Source organism: Mobula birostris, chromosome 5 (genome assembly GCF_030028105.1).
Source record: "Mobula birostris isolate sMobBir1 chromosome 5, sMobBir1.hap1, whole genome shotgun sequence".
In the NCBI taxonomy this organism is placed as follows: domain Eukaryota; kingdom Metazoa; phylum Chordata; class Chondrichthyes; order Myliobatiformes; family Myliobatidae; genus Mobula; species Mobula birostris.
In genome coordinates, this window is record NC_092374.1 from 108,371,536 (window position 1) to 108,383,909 (window position 12,374).

The window sequence follows — 12,374 nt, forward strand, 5'->3', positions numbered from 1 at the left end:
TCCCATTACAGAGTTAGAAAGTAATCTGGCATGGAAATAGGCCTCTCATCCCCAGCTGGTCCATGCTGAGCAAGATGTCCATCTAAACTAGTCCTGGTTGCATGCATTTGGCCCTTTTCTTCCTAAAGTTTTTCTACACATACATCTGTCCAATTGTCTTTTATTTGTCAAACCTGCTTCTTAGAAGGATGTAGACTCGAAGAATGGGCAAGGAAGTAGCAGATGGGATATAGTGTAGGGAAGTGTACAGCTATGCAATTTGGGAAAAGGAATAAAGATGTGGACAATTTTCTAAATGGGACAAAAATTCAAAAGTTAGAGGTGCAGAGGGACTTGGGAGTCCCTGTGCAGGATTCCGTGGTGCAGGAGTTCCCAATCTTCCTAATGCCATGGACCCCTACCATAACCCAAGGGGTCCACGGACCACCTGACCTAGAGACTGCAGGTTGAGTCAGTGGTAAGGAACGCAAATGTAGTGTTAGTATTCATTTCAAGAGAACTAAGATATGAAAACAAGGGTGTAATGCTGAAGTTTTACTAAATGGAATGTTGAGAGCAGTTTTGGGACCGTTATCTAAGAAAAGACGTGCTGCCATTGGAGAGGACAAGAGGATGTTCACAAGAATTATGCCAGGAATGAAAGGGTTAATGTATGAGGGGTGTTTCATGACTTTGGGCCTGTACTCGCTGGCATTTAGAATAACGAGAAGAGATCTTAATGAAACATATTGAATATCACAAGACCTCAATAGAGTGGGTGTGGAAAGGATGATTCCTATGGTGGGAGAGTCTAGAAGCAGAGGACACGGTCTCAGAATAAAAGGGTGTCTATTTAGAGGGGAAATGAGGAGGAATTTCTTTGGCCAGGCGGTAGTGGATCTATGGAATTCATTGCCACAGATAGCTTGGAGGCCAAGTCATTGTGTACATTTGAAGCAGAGGCTGATAGGCTCTTAATTAGTCAGGGTGTCAAAGATTATGGAGAGAAGACAGGAGAATATGGTTGAGAGGGATAATAAATCAGCCATGTAGGAATGGAGGAGCAGACTCAATGGCCTAATTCTGCTGCTATGTCGTATGGACTTGTGTCAGTCCTGATCCCCGAGCAACTCATCTTTTTTTTAATTTCCATTCTGCTTTGCAAGTCACTTTGTAAACTTGACTTCCCAAATCTGTTATTTCATCCATTCCTACAAATGCTCTGATGCTGCTGCTGTCTGTAAGGAGTTTGTACATTCTTCTGTGACTGTATGAGTTTCCTCTGGGTGCTTCAGTTTCCTCCTACATCCCAAAGATGTATGGATTAGGGTTATTGATTTGTGGCATTCTATGTTGGCACCAGAAGTGTGGTGAAATTTGCGAGCTGCCCAGTAACATCCCCAGTGATTTGTTTTAAAACAAACAACACATTTTACCGTATGTTTTGATGTACATGTGATGGATAATGCTCATCTTTAATCTCTTATTTTCTAACTCTGACTCCCCTTACAAATGGCTTCTTAAGTCTTAAGAGCACATGATTATAAGACACTTCAAGTCTGCTGCACCATTCCATCATAGCTGATTTATTATCCCTTTCAACTATATTCTCCTGCCTTCTCTCCATAATCTTTGACAATGAAGAACCTATCAAACTCTGCTTTAAATATACTCAATGGCCAGGCCTCCAAGCCATCTAAGGCAATGATTTCTACAGATTCACCACCTTCTGGTTGAAGAAGTTCCTCTTCATCTCTGTTCTAAAGGGATGTCTTTCTATTCTGAGCAATGTCCTCTGGACATAGACTCACCTACTATAGGAAACATCCTCCCTATGTCCACGCAATCTTGACCTTTCAATATTCAATACTTTTCAATGAGATTAGCCCCGCCCCCCCCCATCCTGCCATTTTCCTAAACTCCAGTGAGTACAGGTCCTATGTTCCGGAATTGCCTGCTAAATCTCTGTACCTTCATCCGTCAGACCATTGACTATTGAAGTTGGAAAGTTGTGGCGCATTTGTACAAAATGATAGTGAGGCTGTACATGAAATGTCATGTTTAGTTTTGAAATCATTGTGCCAGGAACATTGTTAGTAAACTAGAATCTGCTGAAAAGGTTTACAAGGATCTTGTCAGGGTTTGAGAGACTGAGTTATAGTTCAAAGTTCAACGTAAATTTATTACCAACTGAATACATGTCATTTTCTTGTGGGCAATCACGGTAAATACAAGAAACGTAATAGAATTAATGAAAGATTGTCAAAAAAATGTGCAAAAGACAACAAACTGTGCAAAGAAGAATAAATATGCAAGCAATAAATATTATGAGCATGTGATGAAGAGTCCTTGAAAGTGTTCATGTTCATAGGTTGTGGGAACAGTTCTGTAATGGGGTGATTCAAGTTGGGTGAAGTTATCCCCTCTGGTTCAGGAGCTTGATGGTTGAGGAGTAATAATTCTTCCTTAACCTGGTTGTCTGGGTTCTGAGGATTCTGCACCTGATGGCAGCACTGAGAAGAGTGCATGTCCTGGGTGGTGGGGGTCCTTGATGACTGATGTTGCTTTCCTACAACAGCTCTCCATGGTGGGGAAGGATTTACCCACGATGGACCAGGACATAACTATTAATTTCACAGGCATTTCCATTCAAAGGATTTGGTGTTTCCATATCAGGCTGTGATGCAATCAATCAATAATCTCTCCACCGCACATCTATAGAAATTGGTCAAAGTTTTAGATGACATGCCAAATCTTTGCAAACATCTAAGAGATGGTTGTCGACTTCAGGAGGACACAGAGCAACCACTCTCCATTGAACATCGACAACTCCTCTGTAGAGATCATTAAGGGCACCATATTTCTTGGTGTTTACCTGGCGGAGAATCTCACCTGGTCCCTCAACACCAGCTCCATAGCAAAGAAAGCTGAGCAGCGTCTCTACTTTCTGTGAAGGCTGAGAAAAGTCCATCTCCCACCCCCCCATCCTCACCACATTCTACAAAGGTTGTACTGAGAGCATCCTGAGCAGCTGCATCACTGCCTGGTTCGGAAATTACACCACCTCAGATTGCAAGACCCTGCAGCGGATAGTGAGCGCAGCTGAGAAGATTACCAGGGTCTCTCTTCCCGCCATTACAGACATTTACACCACACGCTGCATCCATAAAGCAAATAGTATTATGAAGGACCCCACGTACCCCTCATACAAACTCTTCTCCCTCCTGCCATCTGGCAGAAGGCACCGAAGCATTCGGGTTCTCACAACCAGACTATGTAACAGTTTCTTCCCCCAAGCCATCAGACTCCTCAATACCCAGAGCCTGGACTGACACCAACCTACTGCCGTCTACTGTATCTATTGTCTTGTTTATTATTTATGGTAATGCCTGCACTGTTTTGTGCACTTTATGCAGTCCTGGGTAGGTCTGTAGTCTAGTGTAGTTTTTGTGTTGTTTTACGTAGTTCAGTGTAGATTTTATATTGTTTCATGTAGCACCATGGTCCTGAAAAGCACCTTGTTTTTACTGTGTACTGTACCAGCAGTTATGGTCAAAATGACAATAAAAAGTGACTTGACTTGAAGGAAGTCGAGATGTTGCTTCATAATGGCACTTACATGCTGGGCCCAGGACACATCCTCTGAAGTGATAACACAGAGGAATTTAAAGCTGCTGACTCTTCACCTCTGATGAGTGCTGGCTCATGGACCTCTGGCTTCCTGCTCCTCAAGTCAATAATCATCTCCTTGGTCTTGCTGACATTGAGTGAGAAGTTGTTGTTGTGGCACCACTCAGCAATATTTTCATTGTCCTTCCTATATGCTGATTCATCATCACCTTTGACTTTGGCAATGACAGTGGTGCCATCAGCAAACTTAAATATGGCATAACACGCTGGAGGAACTCAGCGGGTCGTGCAGCATCCGTGGAAACGAACAGTCAACGTTTCGGGCTGAGACCCTTTGTCAGTCCTGACGAAGGGTCTTGGCCTGAAACGTTGACTGTTCATTTCCATGGATGCTGCCCGACCTGCTGAATTCCTCCAGTGTGTTGTGTGTTGTTGCTTTGACACCAGCATCTGCAGAGAATTTTGTGTTTAAATATGGCATTGGGGCTGTGCCTAGCATTGAAATGCACCTGTGCTGATGGAGATTGTGGAGAAGATGTTGTTGCCAATCCAAACTGACCAGAGTCTGAAATTGAGGATCCACTTGTACAAAGAGATATTGAGGTCTAGGTCTTGAAGCTTATTAATTAGTTTTGAGGGCATGATGATATTGAATGCCAAGCTGTAGTCAATGAAGAGCATCTTTGCTTTCCAGAAGTTCCAGGGTTGAGTGAAGAGCCAATGAAATGGCATTTGTTGTTGCCCTATTGTTGTGCTAGGCAAATTGGAGTGGATCCAAGTCCCTTCTCATGCAGGAGTTTATATGTTTCATTACCAACATCTCAGAGCACTTCATCACAATGGATGCCACTAGACGATAGTCATTGAGGCAGTGTTTGGACAGGCTAGGACACATTTCCTTGGAGCATAGGAGACTGAGACGTGATGTTCGAGAGATGCATAACATCAAGAGGGCAGAAATAGGTTGAATGCAGTCAATCCTTTTCCCAGTTTTGGACTATCGAGAATGCTTCAGTACGGTATGGGTGGCGCCATAGAGTAGTGGTTAGTGTAGCACTTTTCTGAACTAGTGATTGAATGATTGGGGTTCAATTCTCACTACTGTCTGTTAGAAGACTGCAATTTCTGTCTGTGACCATGTGAGTTTCCTCTGGATGCTCTGGTTTTCTCCCACATTCCAAAAAGATGTACGAGTTAAGTTAGTAAGTTATTGACATGCTATGTTGGTAACTTGTAAGTTGTCCCCAGAACATTTACTGTAAATGACACATCTCACTGCATGTTTCAATGTGACTATGTGACAAATAATCTTTAACAAAAGGGCATATATGTAGGATGAGAGGGGAGAGATTTGAACTTGAAGGGCATGTTTTTTTTAAAAATACAGAGGATAGCATGTTGAATACATTGGCAAGGAATTGGTTAAAGCAGGTACAATAACAGATTTTGATAGGCAGTTACACAGGTTCATGAAAAGAAAACATTTGGAAGGCTATGGGCCAAAAACTACGAATAAGAAAACCTCTCAAAAGCTGTTTCAGTTCTGAAGATCTCCCAACATATTCTCTGTGGAGACTCAGAAAGCTTGTAACATAGAAGATGTCAATTGGCCTATTTAAATCTGCTGTGTCTACTTTCACATTCCCACCTTTAGTTCATTAATCTCTCATCCTCAACTATGTCCAGCTCTTCTAAAATAACATCCACTTTAGACCCTCATAATGATCTGTGTGAATATATTTGTCCTCATCTACAAATGATTTTAAACCAATGACCTTCAGTTATTGATTTGAACATCAAAGGAAACCTTTTACAAGGATGCGTTCCAGGACTGGAGGACCTGAGGACTTGATTTATAAGTTGACCTTGGATAGGTTAGGACTCCACCCCACCACCCCCCCAGAAAAAGGCTGTTGGGTGACCTTATAAAGTTGTCAGGGTATCTGGTGGTGGTGGCATCTGTTAGTCTCGCAAGACCATGGATCTGTGCCTGGAAAGTCTGGCTTCAGTCTGTGTTGGTAGAGCAGCATCTGTTGTGGCTGTAGAGGCCCACACGGGAATGACAGTCTCAGGTGCAGCGACTGCACTTGAAGGCGCTGTACTCCAGTGTTGTCTTGGTGCTGTTTTTCTGATGGGTGTGCTTTTCTTCAGCAGCAGCCTCAGCTTCTCTTCTCCTCTTTTTAGACCTCTGCGTAGTTCCAGCTTCCAGCGAGAGCGATCGCTTGCAATGTCCTCCCACCTCTTGATGTTCATTTTCAGTGACTTCATGTCTCTCTTGAAAACATCAGTGTCAGGGTATAGATAAGCTGAATAGCTGCAGTCTTTTTCCCAGGGTAGGAGATTCCAAAACTAAAGGGTATATGTTTAAGGTGAGAACTGTGGAGCAACACTTTCACCCAGAAGATGGCACAGCAGCATGGTGGTTAGTGGAATGATATTACAATGCCAGCAACCTGAGTTCGTTTCCACTGCTGTCTGTAAGGAGTTTGTCTGTTCTGCCCGTGACCATGTGGGTTTCCTGCAGGTGCTCTGTTTTCCTCCAGCATTCCAAAGGCACGCAGGTTAGTTGGTTAATTAGTCACGCTGGCATAATTAGCTGGGGTCTGTTACAGAGTTGTATCTCTGAATAAAAATTGTAAACAGAAGTGATGCATATATTGAACAAACTTTCAAAGGAAGTCATTGAGACCAGTACATTTATGATGTTTAAAAGATATTTGGACAGTTACACAAGAAAGATTTAGAGGGGATGTGGTCAAATGTAGGGAACTGGGACTAGCTCAGTTGGGCTATTTGGTTAGCATGGTGGGTTGAGCTTGGTTTCAGTGCTGTGTAGTTATATGACTATGATTCATCGTCCAATGTATGAAGTTACTGTACTTCCTCTTCACAGCAGTTTTCTTGTCTTTATAACAGCTATATAATCATTCTTTGTTAGTTTCTCGTCTTTTTGAGCGTGCTGTATACTTGCCCCTTCCTGTTACCTTTATTTATTAAAACGAAAGTGTATTGCATATGCGTTCTGCTTTAACACAAAATGAGCCTTCATAGAGGAATTTGAGACTGTTGCAGACTTATAGATTTCTAAACATGAGAAAATCTGCAGATGCTGGAAATCTAAACCAACACACAGAAATTGCTGAAAGAACTCAGCAGGCCAAGCAGTATTGACAGAAAAGAGTAGACAGTAAACATTTTGTGCTGAGACCCCTCAACAGGACGCTAAACAATTGATGCTGCCTGACCTGCTGAGTTTATAAATCTCTAGCCAGGCTGCATCTGGACTATCGCATACAGTCTTGTCACCCCATCATAGAAAAGATGCTGAGGCTTTCGAGGGGGTGCAGTAGGGATCTACAAGGATGTTGCCTGGATTGGAAGACATGAGGTTGGACAAATCTGCTTTGTTTTCTCTGGAGAGGTGAAGGCTGAGGGGAGATCTGATAGAGGTTCATAAGATTATTAGAGGCATAGACAGAGTTGACAGACAGCATCTTTTTTCCAGTGTTGAAATGTATTTAAGGTGAGAGGAGGTGATTTCAAATGAGATGTGATGGGAAAGTGTTTTTCCACAGAGTGTTTGGTGCCTGGAATGCACTGCCAGGGGTGGTGGTAGAGGTAGAAGCATTAGGGACTTTTAAAAGTTGTTTAGGAAAGCAAATGAGGAAAATGGAGCAATACGGACACTGGGCAGGCAGAGGGAATAGTTTAGTTGGCCGTTTGGTTACTAATTTATTTGGTTTGGTACAAGGCTTGTTCTTGTACTGTACTGTTTTATATTCTATGTTCTGTGTTCTATGATACATCCATTGTTAGTTAAGTTAAACTTTTGCTGAGAAGTAGGAAGTATCTTAGTATAAATCTACCTTGAAGGCACTGAGCATAAAATTTAGGCTGTTCCTTCCATTAGAACAGTGGTCCCCAACCACCTGGTCGTGGACCGGTACTGGGCCGCAGAGCATGTGCTGCCGGCCCGCGAGGAAACGATAGGAGTCAGCTGCACCTTGCCTCATTCCCTGTCACGCACTGTTGAACTTGAACATAGGGTTGCCAGCTGTCCCGTATTTGGCAGAACATCCCGTATATTGGGCCAAATTGGTTTGTCCTGTATTTCCCCTGCTAAGGTAGAGCATTCCTATGAAACCTTTCGTGCCGAAATGGCATGAAGCGAAGAAGCAATTACCATTCATTTATATGGGAAAAATTTTTGAGCGTTCCCAGACCCAAAAAATAACCTAACAAGTCATGCCAAATAACACATGAAACCGAAAAATAAATAACACTAACCTATAGTAAAAGCAGGAATGATATGATAAATACACAGCCTATATAAAGTAGAAATAACGTATGTACAGTGTACTCGGGAGGATGAAGGCAAAACGGATTTGTGGGGGGAAGATCGGCACGTACGTGCATGCGCACATCATATGCGCACACAGGTGTCCGCGCAAGGCTTCATGGTCATGGTAGTCTTTCCTGGGGTAAAGCGTCCCGGGATTTGACTGCTACTTTTGTCCCTTATTTGGGAGTGAGAACGTTGGCAACCCTAACTGTAAAAGACATGCTGAGGGGAGTTTAACCCTACTTGAACACCCGCCCCCAGTCGACCAGTCCACAATATTAAACCAGTCCGCGGTGTAAAAAAGGTTGGGGACCCCTGCATTAGAATGCTTATCCCTTTGCCCCCCTCGAAGAATATACAAGGTTGTGCATCATTGTCCAAATACCCTCAGTGACCACCTTATCCGATACAGATGCTCATTCATGCAAATATTTAATCAGCCAATCATGTGGCAGCAATTCACTCGTGCAGATATGGTCTAAAGGTACAGTTGTTGATCAAACCAAAAATCAGAATGGGGAAGAAATATGATCCAATTGATTTTGACCGTCGAATGATTGCAAGTGCCAGAAGGGGGTGGTTTGACTATCTTAGAAACTGCTGATCTACTGGGATTATCACACAGTCTTTAGAGTTTCCAGGGAATGGTGTGAAATACAAGAAACATCCAGTCAGCAGCAGTTCGGTGGGAAGAAAAAGCCTTGTTAATGAGAGAAATCAGAATGGATAGACTGGCTCAAACTGACAGGAAGGTGACAGCAACTCAAATAACCACACACAACAGGTACAGGAGGTGCCTAATAAAGTGGCCACTGAGTATCATTTCTCCTTCTCTGGAGTCCTTTGTTAACACTACCCTCAACTAATACCTGACCTGGTCATCCTTTATTCATTTGCTGGATCCTGCGGTGTACAATATTGATTGTTACAATTGCCTGGGTAACAATAGATGCTGTACTTCAAGAAAAGTATTGATTTCAAAGTGTTTTGAAATATTCTGAGATGTGAAAAAAATCTATACAAGTTAAGAAAAAGGTCGAAAATATGATGCAAAGTTCTCAATGAGATTGATGTGTTAAAAAAAAGCAAACTTGTTGGGTGTAATGACCTTTCCTGCCCTGGAGAAAAATGTATTCTGTTCTTTTGTAACATTAACTGGTTGGAAGTACTGAGAATGTTTTAATGATGCTATGATTTACAGCTGTTTTTTTTTTCCTTTATTGCTGCCAGGGCAAATGATACAGGCCTTCTCTCACACAAAGATCACCTACCTCTAACTCAACTTGTTATTGGAGACACCAACAGAACAGGCTCTGAAGCTGCCTATAGACTTGGTTCACTCCGTTGCAATGGAGACAGTGAGTAGCACCTTTTGGAACATCTGTACATCAATTTTAAACATTGGAATATATAACCCACAAGTCATAGGAGCCATTTGGGCCATCAAGTCTGCTGTGTCATTCCATCAGAGGTGATTTATTATTATCCCCCTTAACTCCATTCTCCTGATGCTCCCCATAACATTACTAATCAAGAATCTATCAACTTATTTTTTGATATTATAAGGATGTTCATGGATATTTGGTGATAGTTTTGTCCTCAATAGGCATGGATGGGCGCAATGGTTGTGTAGTGGGCACTATTACAGCTTGAGCGTTGAAGTTTGGAGTTCAATTCCAGTATCTTCTGTAAGAAAGTTTGCAGGTTCTTCTCGTGTGTGTGCGGGTTTCCTGCAGGTGCTCTAGTTTCTCCCACAGTCCGAAGATGTAGCAATTAGTAGCGAAATGGTCATTGTAAATTGCCCTGTAATTAGGCTAGGGTTAAATTGGTGGGTTGCTGGCACATAGCTCAGTGGGCCAGAAGAGCCTGCATCCCCAAATTTAAAAAAAAATACACATACATACACACACACACACACACACACACACACACACACACACACACACACACACGGATTTACTAGAAGTCCATTTTGAATACCATCACAAACAAGTACATGTTAATTACTTTAATTTTCACAGGAATACTGGCCAGAATACAACAGGACTCAAAGTTCCATTTCTATGTGACAAATATACAAAAGTGATTTTTTTTAATGTACAGGCCATTATTCAACAAATGGATTTAACTTTTAACTGTTGTTCTTAAATTGATTGTGCCCATAAAATCCACACACAAAAAAGAAAATCGCTTGATATGGTAACCATACCTCCACTGTATTATACTAAATGGCACTGACAGCCCATAAAACTGATAAGAAAGAACAATTTCTGAAAGTGGAGAGGGGGAGAAACTAGATTTGCTGATCAGAGAAATGAATATGCTGCATGTGCACATAGGACTTTTGAATTCATTAATATTACAGCAGCTCATTTTTCTGTGGAGGTGTCTGTAAACTGGGTATTATAACTCAGAGACAACCTGAAGAGATGACAGCTTCAAAAATCTAGGTCCATTGACAACAGTAGAATTAAGTTTCAGAAGCTAAATTCGATACTTTTAATATTCAAACCAAACAATCTTGAGCCAAAAGCACAGAGGACAAATGCCAACACACCTGACCACACCACGTTAGAGCAAATGCTTCCCTCACGAATTTGACTTGTTTAATGATTATGTATATCTGAAGCAGATATTAACCTTATTAAAATGTTTACTAGGGTCAGATACACAATATGCTGTGAGAAGTTATTTCTACTGATTTAAAAAAATCTTTTATTAAATATACATCAGGACTTACTACAAAAATTGGTCATGGCCGGAAAAGCTCACCAACACCTCTACTTTCTCAGGAGGCTGAAGAAATTTGCCATGGAACTCTTACCATTTTTTTTTAAACTGATCACCATAAAACATTCTCTCTAGATGCATAATGGCTTGGTGTGGCAATTATGGACATAGCTCAGCAGATCACAGAAACCACCCTCCCCTCTATGGACTCTCTCCACCTTTCTCACTGTCTTAGTAAAGCAGCCAGGATAATCAAAGATCCCACCCCATCTTCTCCACTCTTCAATTGGGCAGAAGATACAAAAGCCTGAAATCACATACCATAGTCTCAAGGAAACCTTATATTACACTGTTATTAGACTCTTGAAAGGACCTGTTGTACAATACAATGGACACTTGGTCTCACAAAGTAACTCATTTGAACTTGCACTTTTCTTGCATGGTACTTTTTTGATAACTTTTACACTTCTTTCTGCACTTATTGTTTTATCTTATTCTAGCTCAAAGTGTAATGTAATGAATTTTTTCTGTACAACAGTAGGCAAGACAAGATTTTAACTATTTCTTGGTACATGTAACAACAATGGAGCTACACAGTAATGTAGTGATTAGCATAACAGCAACCCAGGTTCAATTCCCGCCACTGTCTGTAAGGAGTTTATATTTCTCTCCATAACAGTGTGAGTTTCCTCCAAGTTCTCCAGTTACCTCCCACATTCCAGAGACCTACAGGTTAGTAGGTTAATTGATCAGATGGATGCAATTGGGCTGTGTGGGACCATTGGGCAAGAAGGGCCTTTTACCATATTGCATCTCTGAACTAACCCAAAAATAAATTAATATAAATACCAATACTTCTTATAAAAGTTTAAAACTGCAGCCTGGATTTTGGAGTCAGGAGATTCATTGGAAGTCATACAAAATACTGGAGGAACTCAGTGGGCCAGGCAGCATTTGTGATTGATTATTGACTGATTTATTGATTGAGATACAGTGTGGAATAGGCCTTTCAAACAGCTCATCAATCCTCCAATTTAATCCCAGCCTAATCACGGGACAATTTGCAATGACCAATTAACGTACCAACCGGCACAGCTTTGTTCTGCAGGAGAAAACCTGAGTACCTGAAGGAAACCCATAAGATCACAGGGAGAACATACAAACTGCTTCCAGGCAGCAATGAGATTAAACGCTGGTTGTCTAAACTGTAAAGCGGTGTGCTAACTACTATGCTACCATGCTGCCCCATTATGATTATAATAAACATAATAATCAGAATGATTATAATGGGGGCTACAAGTCAAAGGGTCTGGTATGATTCTGCAACTCCACAGAGTGAGTGCAGTGTCTTTGAATAAATACTTTTAAGGCAGAAGTAGCCTCATTGTTGACTAGCAAGAAGCGAAAAGGTTACCATGTAGACAAAACTGTGAGGTAGTTACAATCAGATCTTACTGAATGTCAGAGTAGCCTAAAGATTAATTTGTTTATACAATCTACTGTATCTTTCAGAGATATGAAAATTGAATGATGAGAATGGACTGGTAGAGAGAAATGGACAGATGATGTTTTGGACCGAGGCTCTTAATCTGATATCAGCCACACAGAAGAAGGGTCTTGACCTGAAATGTCACTTGTTCATTTTCCTCAACAGATGCTGCCTGATCCATTGAATCCATCCAGAATTTTGTTT

The 12,374-nt window shown here is 41.5% G+C and overlaps 1 protein-coding gene across 1 annotated transcript in view; it reads left to right on the plus strand.

Annotated features, from left to right (window-relative positions):
* Positions 1-12,374, plus strand: part of LOC140197315 (contactin-associated protein-like 5) — a 1,626,808-nt gene that overhangs the window by 1,141,184 nt on the left and 473,250 nt on the right. Inside the window, exon 13 of the mRNA XM_072257270.1 lies at positions 9,182-9,309. Coding sequence (XP_072113371.1) covers positions 9,182-9,309 — 128 coding nt within the window. The remainder of the gene's footprint in view (positions 1-9,181; positions 9,310-12,374) is intronic.